The 18107-nt window shown below is 52.4% G+C and overlaps 1 protein-coding gene across 2 annotated transcripts in view; it reads left to right on the plus strand.

Annotated features, from left to right (window-relative positions):
* The window catches only part of TBC1D22A (TBC1 domain family member 22A), a 430744-nt gene that overhangs the window by 374224 nt on the left and 38413 nt on the right, over positions 1-18107 (plus strand). The window contains exon 12 of one of the 2 annotated variants that reach the window (XM_004380015.3): positions 8094-8189. In XM_004380015.3, the coding sequence (XP_004380072.1) occupies positions 8094-8189 (96 nt within the window). Of the gene's footprint in view, positions 1-8093; positions 8445-18107 lie in introns of those variants that run through there. The other variant, XM_023734625.1, reaches the window with a different exon arrangement.

Raw genomic sequence — 18107 nt, forward strand, 5'->3', positions numbered from 1 at the left:
TTCCTTGGAAACGAGGATGGCAAGACATTGTCTCACCTACTTTGGACGTGTTATCAGGAGGGGCCAGTCCCTGGAGAAGGACATCATGCTTGGTAAGATAGAGGGTCAGCGAAAAGGAGGAAGACCCTCAATGAGATGGATTGACGTAGTGGCTGCAACAGTGGGCTCAAGCACAACGATTGTGAGGATGGCACAGGACCGGGCAATGTTGTACACGGGGTCACTATGAGTCGGAATTGACTTGATGGCACAGAACAGCATGATAAATGAGCCCCGGTGGTGCAGTGGTTAAGTGCTTGTCTGTTAACTGAAAGGTTGGAGGTTCGAGTCTACTAGCAGCTTCTCAAGAGAAAGAACTGACAGTCTGCTTCTGAGAACGTTAACCTGGAAAAGCAAACCCATTGCTGTCAAGTCAATTCCGACTCATAGCGACCCCACAGGACAGAGTTAGAATCGCCCCATAGAGTTTTCAAGGCTTTAATCTTTACAGAAGAAGAATGCAACATCCTTCTCCCACAGAGTAGCTGGTGGATTCAAACCACGAACCTTTCAGCTAGCAGCCAAGCACTTAACCACTGTGCCACCAGGGCTCCTTCCTGTAAAGATTACAGCCTAGCAAACCCTATGGCCACCGATAGGGTGTCTGTCAGTTTGTCATACTGTGGGGGTTTGTGTATTGCTGTGATGCTGGACACTATGCCACCAGTATTTCAAATGCCAGTAGGATCACCTATGGCTGACAGGTTTCAGCAGAGCTTCCAGACTAAGACAGACGTGGAAGAAGGACCTGGCAGTCTACTTCTGAAAAAATTGGCCAGTGAAAATTTAATGAATAGCATCAGAACATTGTCTGATATAGTGCCAAAAGATGAACCTCTCAGTTGGAAGGCACTCAAAATACAGCTACGGAAGAGCTGCCTCCTCCAAGTAGAGTTGAACCTCTACATAGACCAAGAGACAGTCATCGGAACAGAACAAGGGGATACTGCGTGGTTTAATGTCAGGAAGGGTGTGCATCAGGGTTGTATCCTCTTGCCATATTCAGTCTGTATGCTGAGCAAATAATCTGAGAAGCTGGACTCTATGAAGAAGAACGCGACATCAGGATTGGAGGAAGACTCATTAACAACCTGCGATATGCAGATGACACAACCTTGCTTGCTGAAAGTGAAGAGGATTTGAAGCACTTACTGATGAAGATCAAAGACCACAGCCTTCAGTATAGATTACACCTCAAACTAAAGAAAGCAGAAATCCTCACAACTAGACCAATAAGCAACATCATGATAAATGGAGAAAAGATTGATGTTGTCAAGGATATCATTCTACTTGGATCCACAATCAGTACTCACAGAAACAGCAGTCAGGAAATCACATGACGTATTGCACTGGGCAAATCTTCTGCAAAAGATCTCTTCAAAGTGATAAAAAGCAAAGATGTCACTTTGAGGACTAAGGTGGCCTGACCAAGCCATGGTGTTTTCAGTAGCGTCTTATGCATGTGAAAGCTGAACAATGAATAAGAAGAATTGACGCCTTTGGATTGTGGTGTTGGAGACGCATGTTGAATATACCATGGACTGCCAAAACAGCGAACAAATCTGTCTTGGACAAAGTACAACCAGAAGCTCCTTAGAAGCAAGGATGGCGAGACTATGTCCTACATACTTTGGACATGTTGTCGGGAGGGATCAGTCCCTGGAGAAGGACATCATGCTTGGTAAAGTAGAGGGTCATCAAAAAAGAGGAAGACCCTCCATGAGATGGATTGACACAGTGGCTGCAACAATGGTCTTAAGCATAACGATTGTGAGGATGACGCAGGCCTGGAAAGTGTTTCATTCTTTTGTACGTAGGGTTGCTATGAGTCAGAGCCGACTTGATGGCACCTAACAACAACAACAACAATTTGTCTAGGTAGAAAATCTGAATTGTTTTATAACTGTATAGAAATTGAATCAGGAGTAAAAATCTTTTCACAGAAAGAACATGAGACTGCTTTCCAGGGGATATCTAACAAACCTTTGGAAGACAGATACTTCAATCTTGTGCAGACTCTTTCAGAGAATGCAAAAAATGGGATGCGATGGAGTGAATGTGTTTTGCATGTGGGAAGGACATGAATTTGGGGAGACCAAAGGGTGGAGTCTTTTTATATTGAATTGTGTCCCCCGCCAAAGAAAAAAATGTGGTGGAATCCTAACCCCTATATCTGTGGATGTGATCCAATTTGGGAATAAGGTTTTGTTTGTTATGTTAATGAGGACGTATCCGTGTAGAGTGTTCTTGAACCAACTTTTAATAATTCTTGTAAGCTTAGTTTGGTTTTTACATATTCCCTTAATTTCTGTTTATCTGGAAATGTCCTAATTTTGCCATCATATTTGAGCGAGAGTTTTGCAGGATATATTTTCCTTGGTTGGCAGTCTTTTTTCTTTCAAGATTTTGTATATGTCATCCCATTGCCTTCTTGCCTCCATGGTTTCTGCTGAGTAATCACAGTTTAGTCTTGTTGTTTCCCATTTGTATGCGACTTTCTGTTTTTCTCAAGCTGCTCTTAGGATTCTTTGTCTTTGGTTTTAGAGAGTGTGATTATGGTATGTCTTGGTGATTTTCTTTTGGAGTCTGTCCTATATGGGGTTCGTTGAGTTTCTTGTATGGTTGGGTTTTTGTTTTTCATGGTATTAGGAAGTTTCCTGTTAGCAAATCTTCAAGGACCTTGTCTGTGTTTTCCGTTTTCTCCCCCGTTCTGGAACTCCGATCACATGCAGTTTTTTGCTTTTGTTTGTATCCCACATCGTTCTCAGGGTGTCTTCATTTTTCTTCAGCCTTTTCTCTGCTTTTTCCTCAAACAAAGTGGCGTCCAAGGATGTCTTCAGTTTCTCTGGTCCTGTCTTCCATTGTTTCCAATTTGCTCCTAAAACCTTCTATTGCACTGTCCATTTCTGAAATCTTCTTGTTTATGTTTTGGATTTTTAATTGCTGTTTTTGTATGATTCCTCGTTTTTTATTTATTTTGACATTTTATTCCTGTATTTTCCTTATTTCTTCCATTGTTTTGTCTGTCTTTTCCAGGATTTTGTCTTTTTTTCCTTATCGTTGTCTGCATTTCCCTTCATCTGCCCCAGCACCCTGAATATTAGAATTCTGAATTCCCTGCCAGGTAGTTCCAGTGTCTTTTCTTCTAGCAGAAGGTCATCAGGTGTTTTATTTTGGTCGCTTTCTGGAGCATCCTGTCATTTTTTAAATATGTTTAGATATTATCTCCTGTCTCTGGGACATTCAAGAATTATTTTGGTCATTTGTTGATTGTAGATTTGTTTTATCCTGCTTTTTTGTTTTATTTGGTTATGTCTGGGCAGGTGGGCTGGATGTGTTTTGTTACTTCCTCTCTTGTGGCTACAATACTCCTCACCACCTTGTCCAAGTAGGCGGGGTCGATCGCTCAGCTGCGGTGCAGCATGGGGAATCCAGCAGGGGGGAGAGGTCAGGATGGGTAGTTTGCAGCACCACCTGAGGCCGACAGCGTGTGGCCGGGAGGAGTGCAGGGCGGGGTACAGGGGCCTTCACTGGTGCCACTCGAGGGCGCAGTGCTCAGTGGGTGGTGCAGATCGGCAGGAGTTAAGGGAAAGGAAGTGAAGTGCAGAGCTAAGTGAATGAGTGCAAGAAGAGAAAGGAGAGAGAAAAGCAAAAAACGAAGGAAAAAAGAAAAAAGTGTAAATAAAATGATGGTGGTGTTGGATTCAGTGGGTTGGAGGTGGGGCAGACCTGGTGAGGCCACGTGCCAGTGGCTCTCTAGCCAAGTGGTGTGGGCAGTGCATGGGGCTAGATGAGTGGGAGAAAGGAGAGGAAAGAGGGGAAAGAGAAGAAACCAAGGAACAAACAAAAATAACAACAACAACAAAATAAATAACTAACTAAACAAATATGGGGGGCGGCCATTGGGGGTGGGGTGGACTTGGAGCGGCAGGGAGCTGATATCTTTCTTACCGGGTGGCATGTCACGGCCCGTCAGGAAGGGGCGGAGGCAGTGCAGTGGCTAGGTCAGAGGGAGAAGGAGAAAGATAAAGAAAAATACAAAACATGGTACTGAGGGAGCTGGCCTGTAAACGAAAGGAAGGAAGGGAGAGAGAGGGAAGCAACAAAAAAGCCCAAAAAGAAACAAGCAAACAAGCAAAATGGCGCTGAAGGGCCCAATTGATGGGAGTCGGGCAGACCCCGGTGGTAGTGAGCTCGTATCTCTCTAGCCGAGCAACCCTTTCCTGTTGGAATGTAGCAGAGGCCATGGGGAGGGAAGAAGGGTGAGGGGTGGGAAATTGTGTATCCCTGGTTCCTGGGTACTTTGTTGCCTGTTATAAGCTCTATGGAGTTGCCTTCCTGTGCTCTCTGTCTGCCTTCCTTGGTGGTTGTGGTCCAAGATGACCAATCTGGGTGGCAATGAGCTGGTGTCTCTCCAGCCTAGTGACCATCGCCTGTGAAACAGCGGCAGGGAAGAAGGATGGAGGGTGGGAAAGTGTGTATCCCTGGTTACTGGGTGCTCTGTCTCCTGTTTTGGGAGCTCCATGAAACTGTCTTCCTGTACTCCCTGTCTGAGTTCCTTAGTGCTTGTTGTCCAAGACGGTGAATGTGTGCCGCGTTAGCTGGTATGGGACCGCCCCTCCATAGCTCTCCTCCTTCTCTGTTCTCTGTCCATTTCTTATTCCATTTGGTGCTTGATTGAGTTCTTTACTCCTTCATTTGGTGCTTAGGGTTCCAGGATCAACATCTGTATCTGTTTTACTTAGTTTTCTGGGTCTTTGCTATAGAGGGATGGCATAATGCTTCTGTCTACAGTGCCGTGTTGGCTCCACCTCCCCAACTCACTTTTGAGATATAAAAGTGCAGATTAGGCACAGAGAAGCAAGCGTGAGTAGGGAAAGATAGATGCCACATAAAGTGGCTAAGGAATGTTAGAGAAGCTGAGACAAGGATTTTCTCCCGGAGTGGACAGAAAGAGCCTTCCCCTAGAGCCTTGCTCTGAGTTTGGACTTCTAGCCTCCTAAACTACGAGAAAATAAATTCCTGCTTGTTAAAGCCACCCACTGTGGCACATTTGTTACAGCAGCAGTGGGGAACTAAGACGGGGAAAGAGGCAAACATGACCTTCATACTTACCAGACAAGGACAGCTCTAGAAAGGAAAATTAGAGGCCAGCCTTACAAAAGGAGTGCAGAAACTCCCAATGAAATCTTAGCAAACAGGATCTAGCCATGATTAAAAACATGATACATGATGACTAAATTGGTTTTATTCCAGGAATGCAAGGTTGGTACAACATTACAAGAACTATTATACTAATGCAGTTCACCACTTTAACAGATTAAAAGAGAAAAAGCTTATCATCATCTCTGTTGATGCCTGAAAAGCATCTGATTAAATTCTGTAGCCATCCCCCATGAGAACTCTAGTAAATCAGGAACAGGAGAGATCTTTCCTTACCTGATTTGGGTTACCTACAAAAATGGCCTGGAGCAAACACCCTTTTCAGTACGAAGTGCTAGAATCAGTCCCCTTAGATCAGGAAGGAGGACAGATGCCCACTCTCAGTGATTTTATTCAGCATAGTAGTGAGGATTCTAGCCAGGGTGATGAAATTAGATGAAGAAATACACTCCTGCCTCTAAGCTCTCCCGTTCCCATTCTCTCTAACACACCCCGGTCACCTTCTGCCTGCTCATGACCTCCATGTTGCTACATCTAGTGGGCAGATCTCAGGACTGGTCTCTCCCCATCTTTCTGCAGCACCTGACGTTCTCCTGGGCTTCCTCCTAACTCATTGGCCGTTCCTTTGAGGTCTTTTAGTCCTAAATGTGTGTTTCTGGTCTGGACCACTGGACTGCTCTCCCGTGCTCTAGACTCCTCATGTGTTCATCTGCCGACTTGACATCTCCGCTCGGATGCCTAATGCCTGTCTTAAACCTCGAAAGCACGTAGAGCAGATCCCCATCTCCCCACCAAAAGGCTTCCTCCTGTAAACTTTCCCACAGACTTCTCCTCATCTTAGGAAATGACAGCTTCATCCTTCCAGCTGTTCAGGCCAGAAACGTTGGTGTTATCCTTGGTTCTTCTCTTTCTCTCATACCCCAAACCAAAAACCAAACCAGTTGCCATCGAAGCAGTTCCAGCTCATGGCGACCCCATGTGTGCCAGAGTAGAACTGGGCTCCATAGGGTTTTCAATGGCTGTGATTGTTGGACGCAGATCACCAGGGCTTCCTCCTGAGATGCTTCTGGGTGGATTTGAACCACCAGCTTTTCAGTTAGCAGCCCAGTGCTTACCCATTTGTGCTACCCAGAGACTCCATCTCATACCCAGCATCTCTCATATTCACCAGCATATTCTGTCAGCTCAGCTTTCAAAATATTGTCAGGATTTTCCCTCTTCTCACAAGTTTTACTGCAACCACCATGGCTGAATCGCTTACACATCTTGATGCTGTGATTACCGCGGTCTCCTAACCTGCCTCTGGGGTTCTGGCCCCCTCTCCCAACTTTGCTAAGTCTTTGCTCTACATACCAGGATCTTCTTAAGCGTCTTTCCTCTGCCCCAAGCCTTCTTCCAGTTACAACAGTACAGGCCAGGGAGAGACCAGGGAGTGACCCGCGAGGCCCTGCAGGCTCTGCACCTCCACGCCCCCCGCAACCACATCTCCTGCTTCTCTGCCGCACTGCCGCACCACCCCGCTCTCTGTGCTGTTCTGGGACTGTGCCAGACCGCCTCCTTCCTCGGGGTCTGTGCATTTCTTACTGCTTCTGCCTGGAAGGTCCCCCCACCCTAGACAGCTACGTGGCTTTCTCTCTTTGGGCCTTTGTTAGAATGGCACCTTCTTGGGTGACTGACTACACTGCAAATTCAATTGCAAACCTCCTCCCCCCAACAAAAAAATCTACTTCCCATCTCCCTTCTTTGCCTTGTTTTCTCCGCGGCACAGATCACATTTACTTTGTAAACTGTTAACACTGGTCGTCTCGGAGTCTCACGAGACAAGGCAGAACCACGACAGCGGCGCCCTGAGAGCTGAGGTTTGGGGAAACCCAGTCTAGGAAATTGGCACTACGCACTTGACCTGGGAGGTCACTGCCCGGGAAGGGGAGAGGCAGTGTGCCTCATCGGTACAGAATAGTGTGAGGGGTGCAGTGCCAGACAGGGTCCTGGTGGCGCAAGCTGTTTGTGCTCGGCTACTAACCTGAAGGTTGACGGTTCAGACCCACCCAGCAGCACCACGGGAGAAAGGCCTGGTGATCTGCTTCGGTAAAGATCATAGCCAAGAAAACCCTATGGAGCACAGTTCTACTCTATACCACGTGGGGTCGCCGTGAGTCAGGATTTACTCAGTGGCAACAGTTTGTTTTGTTTTGTTTTTGTGCAAGCTCCGAGCAGGGCTGGGCTGGGTCTCGGGGGAGGTGACAGGTCCCAGGTCTGCAGGGTGAGTGAGAGCTTCATAGAAGAAGAGAGGAGAGGACTGTGCGTGTGTAGATGCCGAGGAGAGAGACCACGGGCCTCTTTGCGGAGGGACACGCAGCGTCCTTCCCAGCCCAGGGACTTCCCGCCACCTCATTTCTGGATGAAGGAGGACTTGGTGTTGCACAGAGCCTGTGGCAGCTCTGCCGCTTACTTGGGCTCACTGAGGCAAGTCAGCCAACTTCTCTGGGCTTGCTTCCTCATCCATAAAATGAGAGAATCTGTCCTCATGCGAAGGTCGCAAGGAGGAGATTCTGTGCCTGGCGCGGAGTTAGTGCTTGATGAGTGTGTCTTTTATTGGTTATTATCTGTGCAAAAGAACAGAATGAACAACTGGGTTTGAGCTTGCCTCAAACCTGGTGTTCTCTTCACATCCTGTTCATAAGGCTGCTGGTACTTAAAGAGAAAATTGTATTTATTTTAATGAGACGAGAATTTGGAAATTAAGGCATTCGGTAAGAGTGAGTAAGTCAACAGAAGCTTTGGTTTTCTGTGAACCCTGATTAGATAACCCTGACTACTGCCGATAACCCTGCAGCTCCCCTAACAGCTCCGCCCGTTAACGCTTCTCGCCGTTCTTTCCTCTCTTACAGTCGGAACCCGAGGGCTTTTCTCATTTCCACTTGTACGTTTGTGCTGCTTTTCTTGTGAGATGGAGGAAAGAAATACTAGAAGAAAGAGATTTCCAGGTAAGTAAACGCCTTTTCAGAAGCGCCCGCGTTTGGTTTTTTACCAGGAGAAGGGTGTATTCAGTTTCAGTTCATGGGGTTGTTTGTGAGAGAGCTCTGGGAAGCGCCAGTTGCATGTCTCCAGCGATCTCTCGCTGAGTGAGAACCCGTCACAACTGAAGCAACAAATCTGGCCGTGGTCACGTGAGGCACAAACCCCGCCTGGGTCATGAGGCGTTAAATGTGGCTGGTTAACCAGCTCCCAGAGAAACTTCAGGAGCTACGGTGGTTCGCGACCGTGTGGCCCTGTGGGGGAGGTGGGTGTGGCCTCGGACTCCAGAAGCTTCCTTATATCAGCAGGGCTGTGATGCATTAGGGAGGGTGTTGGGCGGTAGTCGGATCTGTTCTGGCAGTTGCTGTGTGACATGGGGCCCACTGCACCACCTCTCTGAGCCACGTTCTGGGGCAGCCACACCTGCTCCACTTGGCGGTGGCACGTACTGAGCAAGCGTCCTGCAGGCTCTGCTGGATCATGGGGCCTCCCTGTGGACCGAGCCCCCATCCCAACCCCATCCCTAACTGCTGGAAGAGTATTGGCCCACCGTTACCTGAGGTCCTGGGCCAAGTCTGCCACCCAGGGCCCCCCGGGTACCTCCCCGCATGGTGGGCGGCATGTGGCCAGTGAGGAGGATGCCGTCATCCCGTGACCCCTCATCTTGCAGGTGACGACAGGCTGTTTAAGTCCCTTGGCTCTTGGTCACCATGCCGGCGGCTCTGGGCAGCTCGCCTGGCTGGCCGTGCCTCAGTTTCCGTGCTTGTCTGGCGGCTCTGGGCAGCTCGCCTGGCTGGCCGTGCCTCAGTTTCCGTGCTTGTCCGGCAGCTCTGGGCAGCTCGCCTGGCTGGCCGTGCCCCAGTTTCCGTGCTTGTCTGGCGGCTCTGGTGACCCCTGCTCCTCCCCAGAAGGGCAGTGGGGGCCAGGAAGTCCTGGCTGTGGGAACAGGGCCGCCTGGGGCTTATTATCTCGGCCCCCAGGAAAGGATCAAACAAGTGAAGACCCCTGCCTGGGACCAGGCGCCGCCCCTGGGGCCCCCAGCCCAACAGAGCCCAGCAGTGTGGTGTTCATGCTGCACGCACCCGTCAGGGTTGGGGGAGCATCCGTGCAGCTGGCTCAGCTCCAGGCCCGGCCGCTGCTCCTGCCGGACCCCTCTGGCCTCGATGCTTTGTCTGTGAAATGGATAGAAGCGGCCTCCCTGCCCTGCCTGGCTGGCTCATAGCGGCACAGAGAGCAGGAGGGCCTCTGGCCACTTTGCACATGGGACCGTGGAGGTGCTGACAGGGGAGGTGGCATGCCTACATCTCTGCATACCAGAGGCTGGAACAGGGTCTCCCTGCCATGCCCACCGCTGCTTCCCATGGCTTCTTGCCCCCAGGAGGAGCTGGGGGTTGTGGGTGACCAGGCGCTCGTTTGAAGGGCGAGGACCACCAGGAGACCTTGTCTGAGATCCAGATGGCCAGTGTCCTCTGGGACTCAGCTGACGAGGTGCCGGGAGCCGTGGCTGCGCCAGATGTCACAGGTGTTCCTTGTCCAGTCATAGTCGGGCCCTCTGACTTGGGAAATGAGTTTCCTGGACACCCAGATGGACGTTTCGCCCCATGGGGGGCCGTGCCGGTGGGAGAGGTGCATAGGAGGGGGTGGGCTCGTGAGGCCGGCTGCACTCTGCACCAAGGTGCCCCAGGCAGGAGGCTGTGGAGCTGACTCTGGGCCCAGCGGCGCTCACGGCCTCCTTGGGAGAGAGGCTGGAAACCACACAGGTGCCTCTGCACCCCACACAGGACAGCGCTGTGTGCTTCCCCACCCTCATGAGGCCACTCAAGGAGGGCTGTGCCCCTGGGCTGGAGGAGGCACGCTGGGCAGCCTGGGTTATGGCTGACACCCTGTGCTGGGAAACGTGGCCCGAGCCCTGGAGGCCAGGGTAGTGTCTTGGTCACCCAGGGGGTGGAGGACAGCAAACAGGCACAGCTGCTGGGCGGGAGGGACCAGGCTGGTCTGGGGGTGGCAGGTTGGGCTGGGCCCCTGCTCCCGTGGCACCTATGTGGGCTCTCCATCCTCACCCCAAGAGCCCTGTGATGGCTGTGTCCAGGGACACTGGCAGGGCCGGTGGCTGCAGGCTGCCTGGGGCTCCGTCGTGTGGGAGCCTGGCCCGAGACCACGGGACTCACGGTGGCCTTGAGAGATGCAAATAACGACGGGCCGCTGATCAGCTCCCGTGTTCCATTGCGCTTCTTAAGAGATGCAGCTTGTGTGCTGTTCCGCTGCAGACAGCTCCCTGTTGTGATTAGGGGATGCAGCTAGGGCAGCCAATGAAAACGTTTTGCCAACCCTCCTGGAGCTCTGCTCACTTAACTCGAGGCTAACAGAGGACGGAGAGGTGTGGCCGAGGAGCGAGGAGCGGGGTGCCGGCACGGGCTCCTGGGAGCGGGCAGGGGTGGTGGGCTGGCGGAGGGGCCACAAGGTGGGCTTTTTTCCCCTCTAAGCTCAGAATAAATTAGTGCTTTGATGTCATGGTTTGGAGGGAGAGCGTGTTATGAGCACCAAAATGTGTTGCGGAGAGTTGAACTGAATGGGAAAGGAAATAAGAAAACAGAAATTAAATAAAGAACCTGCAGAGTCCTGGTGTGTTGGGGGGAATTGCAGTGGCAATTGTGACATTTTAGGGGAATGACTGTCCCCACGGGAGACAGCCGGAGCAAGTGGTCGCCAGTAGTAGGACGTTTGTGGAGGACAGCTCTGAAAACCCTCCTCTGTGCACTGGCCCTTTAAGTCATGTCCACAGGAACGGATTCCCAGAGAAAGGCCGAGGCTCTCCTGGCATTAACAGGAGCCCCGCTGTGGGGTGGCAGGGCGGGATTGGTTCTGCTTTCCCGGGATTCAGTCCCAAAAGCCGGCAGGAAGTGCAGTCCAGGCCGTGCCGCCTTCCCGGCCCTGTGGCTTCCCAGGCATGCCCAGGCCAAGCTTTGGCTCCGGTCAGTTCCGTGAGTCCGCGAGGCTGGGGGAGGCGGGGCGGGGCAGGTGTGCCCCAGCAGCAGGCGTGGGGTGGCGTCCAGGCAGGATGAGTCCAGGTGTGCCAGCGTGCAGTCAGCCTCCCACTCGGGCCTCCTGGAGCCTTTGCATGGTGATGCTTTCTGAGATGGGCTGCTGGCCACTGGGTCTGCACACTGGGTACCCAGGTGGTGGTCATTGCTTCTTGAGGGCCCGCCCTGCCCGGCTCGCCCTCGGGTGGCACTATCCCCGTGCACGTGGCCTCCGCGCCTTTATTCCCCCCACCCAGCCCTGCCGGACTTCAGTCGCTTGCTCCCTCCCTCGTCTGGACACTCCCGCAGTGCTCACGGGCACTGCCCTCCCCACCTCTGCCAGAGTGGTCTGGTCCAGACGCAGCCTGGCAGTGGGGTCCTGCCTCCCTTTCCCCGACTTCTACCCGTGACTGTCAGCTGTGTGGAGAGGGGCCCCCCTGCGTGGAGGTCTGGGGTCCCCGGTGGGGCACCGACTTTCCCAACAGCTCCCTGACGTCCTGCAGGGTGGCAGGGTGTTACCCGAGAGCTCTTCCCGCAGGGATGGCTGCCACCTCCCCCGCCCTTTGCGCCACCCCATTCAGCCCTGTAGAACCTCCTCAGGCCCCGGGGCTGGGCGCACCTTCCAGCCGTTCCGTGGCTCCTGTTACTGGGCCACAAGTCCCGAACCCAAACTGGGGTCACATCTTATGTAAGGTATTTGTTTGCTCGTTCTAACTGAGCGGGAGAGACTGTTTAAACCCCAGATGTTGGAATTACTGGGTTGTTTGGCTGATTAATGGGTGTACATTACAGAATAGGAGAAAATAAGCCATTCTGTCCCCCAAAAGTCCAAACCTCTTGTGTGACTTCCCAGAGTGGGGGCCCTGACTGTGGCCCCCTTTCCAGCCTTCACCCTTTCCAGCCATGACCCCGGTCCCCTTTGTAGCCGGCTGTTCCTGCCACCTGGTCTGGCCCTCCCTGACCCCATACTTGGCCCGTGTTTAGTCAGGAGCAGGGTGCCAGGCAGGGTCACTTCTGCCCAGCCAGCTGGGGTCACCCTGCCCACCAGATCCTGGTCAGTGGGCCACAGCAGGACGCATGCAGAAATGCATCGTGAAATTGGAAAATCCTCCATTGGCACGAGGCGCGGGGATCAAGGCCGTTGCAGCTTTTCAGGAGAACGAGCCCCTCAGGCACAGAAGGAGAGGCGGGCCGTGGTTCTGTTTGCTTTTCAGAGTAGAGAAGGCAGTGGATTGATGGAGACCAGAGCACGGCTCTTCCGCGGCCATCGTAAACCTGCTCTGTGGTGGCCGAAGGCACTCGGGGTCTGTAAATACTTCCGATAAATTAATACACTGTTGAGCAACTTTGGACTAATGGCAGCCTCATCAGGAGAAGGAGCGTCCTGTGAGCGCAGGGTGGCGGCTGCCCCAGGATTCCTGTGGGCTGTGGACGCAGCCTGGGAGGACGGGGCACCAGGCCTCGCAGCGGCCGTCCGGGATGCCTGTGGGCTGTGGACGCGGCCTGGGAGGACAGGGGTGCTGGGCCTCGGAGCTTGGCCAGGGCTCCTTCCTTCAGCCTTCTGGGTTCTCACATGGAACTCTGAAGTCTGAGTTGCTCAGAGGGGCAGTGATTTGAACAGGGAGTGCTGTGCCTGGCGTGAGGGGCATCATGGTTTGCTTTCCCTGATCCCCACGCCCTCACATGTCCCGTGAGGTAGTCTGCACATTGGCCTCTTTGCTTGTTGGTCCCTTTGCAAACACCCAGGCGTCCTCACTCGCTGCAGAGCAGATGCCTGAGGCCCAGGTTCTGCCCCTGGCAGGTGGGCTGAGCTAGCTGGGGAGGGTCCCAGGCTGGGGCCGGGGTGCTGTGAGGCTGGGGGTATGGCAGCCAGGGGATCAGGGGGCGTGGGTGCTGTGGGGCCAGGGGACTGAGGTCATGGGGTCCGGGGGGCATGAGGGCCATTGGGACAGGGGTACCATGGGGCCAGGGGTGTGGAGGCTGTGGGGGCCTGGAGTATGGGTGCTGTGGGGCCAGGGCACCAGGGGGTGTGTGTGCAATGGGTCTGGGGGTATGGGAGCCAGGGGACCAGGGGCCATGGGTGCTGTGGGGCCAGGGGGCCAGGGTCGTGGAGGCCAGGGGGCATGAGGGTCATTGGGGCATGGGTACCATGGGGATCAGGGGCATAGAGGTTATGGGGTCCTGGGGTGTGGGTGCTCTGGGGCCAGGGGCATGGGGACCAGAGGAGGATGGGGGTGTGGGGGCCAGGGTTATGGGGAGCAGAGGTGCCATGGGGGCTGTAGGGGCTGGGGACGTGGGTGCTATGTGGCTGGGGCTGTGGTGGCCGGGGGCCTGGGTGCTGTGGGGGCCACGGAGGCCGGGGGTGGGGAGGAGAGGAGTAGAAGTGATAGACCAGACGAGAAGACGGGGCGGCGGGGTGGCCTCAAGGGCAGTGGTGGAAGTTGTGTGTTCTGCAGCACTGGGGGTGAGGGGTGAGTTATCAGGAGCTGACCCTGAACAGGAAGTGGAGACCATTCCAGGAAGGCCCGAAGGTGAGGGCCGCTGGGGGTTGTCAGCAGGGGAGTGATGTGATCCATGTGGCACGGTGGAAAGATGACCAGGTGAGGGACGAGAACGAATGTGAGGGCGGTGACAGTGAGGCTGACGGAGGCCCCCACTCAGGGAGAGAGGGGACGGAGGCCTGAACCAGGTGTGGCTCCCGCTGAATTCAGGGTGACGGGGACAGAGAAGGGGCAGATTCAGAGGAGAGTTCCAGAGTGGGATGGCAACTAAGTACAACCCATTGTCGTTGCGTTGACCTCAACACGCGGCGCCCCCGTGTGCGTCAGAGCAGAACTGTGCTCCACAGTGAATATGTACAGAACATCTTAGTGGGGCATTTACAACTGCCAGTAAAATAAGCAGACCTCTAGTAAGCATGGTGTCGTTGCTGCTAGGGGCCGTGGAGTCAGCTCCGACTCCGAGTGACCCCCTGTGATAGAGTAGAACTGCCCCGTAGTGTTTCCTACGCTGTGATCCCTTTGGAAGCAGATCACCAGCCCTTTCTCCCAAGGAGCTTCTGGGTGGGTTCAAACCACCAACCTTTCAGTTAGCAGCCAAGCACTTAACCGTTGCACCACAAAGGCTTCTTTTTAGTAAGCAGAGCCAAAATAAATGGGTGAAAACGTGAGCCCTTTTCTATGTTAGGAAGGAGGAATTTATATGTTTTGGGAAAGGATAAGATGCCTCAAGACAAGGTTGACCAAAATAAAAGCTGAACGGACCCATGATTCTGGAATGAACATTGTCAGAGGTCTTACTTTCAATCATGAGTCTAAGGCCAGAAGTGTCTTACCAGCGAGTTCTGTGAAACTTAAAGAAAAAACAGCTCATGCTGTGGGACCTGCCCAGCACACAGATGAAAGGGAAAGCTGGACACCTCATTCTACAGAGCTAGATGCCGGGGTAGTGATCTCAGCCACCGTGAGCCGACTCCATGGTAGTTGGTTTTCATTCCTTCATAGTATATCTCTCAATTACTAATTACCCACTCCCGTGGAGTATCTGCGTGTGTGTCTTCCTGTCTCTCTGTGTGTGTGTATGTATACATGTATGTGTATGTACACACGCATACATATTTAGATCTATATATGTATACATACACATAGATATACTGACAGGTAGGTGTGTGAACATTTATTGAAAGAATGATTTATTTATTAATATGAGAGATAGCACACATCAACGTGACATTTCAGTTATAGTATAAATACAGATATCCTTAATAAAACAGTGGCAAATTTAATTCATCAATATAGTAAATAAGAAATGCTGCATAAAAACATATCTTGCCCCTGGAATTTTGAATTGGTTTCATGTTTATGAATCAGTTTGTGTTGAGGGGGGTCCCACAACCACCCAGACATTGGGTGCCTCACAAGAAGAGCTAGCTGGACTCTGCAAATGGCCGTCCTCACAGTGAAGATTTATCCCCTCGATGAAGCAGGAACGCACACCGGATCATCCAGAGAAGGGGCACGTCAGCGGGGCCTGGGGGATTTCAGGGCAGGATTCTCCTGCTCCCCACAACAGGAATACCTAGAGCGAGCTCTCCCTTTGCAGTGAAATGCAGGATGCATTTCTGCCCAGGGAACCCCAAGGTTTTATCAGGCTCATCTCTTAGGTACCTTTTCCCACCAGAATTCCAGAGTCCCAGAGGCAAGCAGTGTTCGCCTTAAATCACACTGTACAAACAGTCCAGCCAGCTGGCACAGAGGCACAACCTTATCACTTAGGGAACATTGCAAACGCCAAAGTCCTGGATGCCGGCCAAGGGCACACCCTGCAGCCAGGCCCCTCCAAAGATCAGGCCTGCTGTGATGATCTTTCCTGCACACTGAATATCACAGCCTACCAGTAAGTCAGAGGCAACAAATCATATGGGCATCTTAAGAGACTCAGTAGCTATTTCTGAATTTAATAAGAAAAAAAAAAAAAAACTCTGAATAAAGTAGAAATACTTTCTTAACATGCTAAAAAGCATCTCAAATAAACAACCACCAATCCCTAGGCAAATACTAAAGCCCATTAAAAAACTGAGCTTGTTGCTGTCGAGTTGGTTCTAACTCACGGTGACCCCATTTAAATCTGGACTAGACTTCGGCTTCTGCAGTAAAGTGAATAAATCCTCACACAGGCTCCCTCTTCCCCTTACGGCAACTGTTACAGATTGAATCGCACCCCCACAAAGAAATGTGGAAGTCTTGACCCTGGTACCTGTGAAAGTGACCGTGTTTGGAAATAGGGTCTTTCTTTGAAGCTGTTATTTGTTAGCTTAATGTGAGGTCATACCGGAGTAGGGTGGGCCCTGATCCTTCCTGAGTGGCGTCTCATAAACAGGAGAACAGACACGGGGAAGATGCCACGTGAAGGTACGTCTACAAGCCAGGGATTGCCTGGAGCCACCAGCGCTGGGAGGAGGGGACGGGGCAGTTCGCCCCCCAGAGCCTCAGAAGGAGTCACCACAGCTGATACCCTGATTTGGACTTCTATCCTCCAGAGCTGTGAGACTGTAGGTTTCTGTTTTTGCAAGCCACCCAGTGTGTGGTGTTTTTGTTAAGGTGGTCCTGGGAGACTAAGATATACACACACACACACACACACGTACACACACACACGCACATATAAAACACACACACATACAAAAAAACACGTAAAACACACAGAAACACATACACACATAAACATAAACACAAGCACGCACATAAATGCACACAAACACAAACACACACATAAACACGAACACGCATAAGCACGCACACATATAAACATAAGCACAAGAACACACGTGAACATACACATACACATAAACACACACATAAACACGTGTGTGTGTACACAGCACATTGGGTGGTCCTCACAGGCAGGCGTTGTGTCTTACTTGTCTGAGGACCCTCACTACCCACAGAGTGCCCGCCGTGCAGTGGAGACAGTTAACCAACCTTCCCGAATGAAGGAACAAAAGGGCGGAGTTAGGGGTGAGTGTGGACAGGGTTACATGGAGCAGGAGGTGAGTGGACTCTGGATTGTTCCCAAGGCTCAAAGCTGCACACAATGCTGTTGAGACGGTCTGCTCCTGACCTGTGGCCAAGCTGCCATGATGGAGGTTTCTGGAATTGCCAGTCCAGCCCATCGATCACTCTCAAAACCTTCCTTGATTCAGTGGATCGAGCTTCTTCAGTGCTGCCCTCAGTTACAGACGAGGGACGGGATGAGGTCATTTCTGAGTCACTGGACCAGAGACGTGATCTTGGACACCCTCACCCACCCCTGCTGGACTCCTCTGCCACCCCCATCCCTTGGGCCCATCCTCTCCCTCGGGGCCCTCTCACCAGGGCCTGCTGACCCTTCCCCCGGTGCCCACCCGCCTGTGCTCAGGAGACCCTTCCATGTCTCACCACAGACTTCTGGGAGTTTGCTCAAGAAGCAGGCAGGGAAGTCATTAGAAGGCTCTCTTGGACGTCTGATTTAAAAAGAAAGAAAAAAACAAAACAGCAACATAAAGGCCCTGAGCCCTGGGGAGACCTGCTGTGCTCAGTCTGAGCAGCAGGCAGCGGCTCCCCCGACTGTCCCCTCGGTCTTGGCGCGGCTTCCCTTCTGTTTGTTTAGGAGATGCAGCAAAGCAACCCCTCTGCAGCGGGAGCGTGTGCCCGTGTGGATGTCTGGGCTGTGGACGCTTCGCGGTGTACCTGGAAGAGTGGGTGAGGACGCACTCCCATGTGGGGGCTCCTCATCCCTGGCCTTTTCTGCATCCCTGGGAGCCCAGCAGCCCCAGGACAAAGCCTTGCTGTCTTGACTGACCAGTGGACACATGCCTACACACAGAACTCACTCAAGGACGTCGTCCTGCCGCTGGGCTGTGGGGACGTCCTGGGCCGGGTGCTGGCTCTCTGTGATGCAGTGCATTCTGAGGTGGTTAATGGTTTTGTACAAGTTTATATTTCATCCTGTGTTCACTTGAAGCAGCAAATGTCACGAAATGCCAAAGTAAAGATCGATTGTCTCTTCCTTCATCATTTCAAGACAGTTCAGAGACAAAATAGGGTCAATTGAAAACTAATCTTTAAAGTGTGCCTTGGTGTGCTCCGTGCATGGCTGCTTGCATTGTAAATGTGGGGGTGGTGTGCTGTGTGGGATACTGTGGGGGTGGTGTGCTGTGTGGGGTACTGTGGGGGTGGTGTGCTGTGTGGGGTACTGTGGGGGTGGTGTGCTGTGTGTACTGTGGGGGTGGTATGCTGTGTGGGGTACTGTGGGGGTGTAATGGGGTGGCATGCTGTGTGGGGTACTGTGGGGGTGGTGTGCTGTGTGTACTGTGGGGGTGGTGTGCTG

The sequence above is a fragment of the Trichechus manatus genome, unplaced genomic scaffold, assembly GCF_000243295.1.
Source record: "Trichechus manatus latirostris isolate Lorelei unplaced genomic scaffold, TriManLat1.0 scaffold00069, whole genome shotgun sequence".
Taxonomy (NCBI): Eukaryota; Metazoa; Chordata; class Mammalia; order Sirenia; family Trichechidae; genus Trichechus; species Trichechus manatus.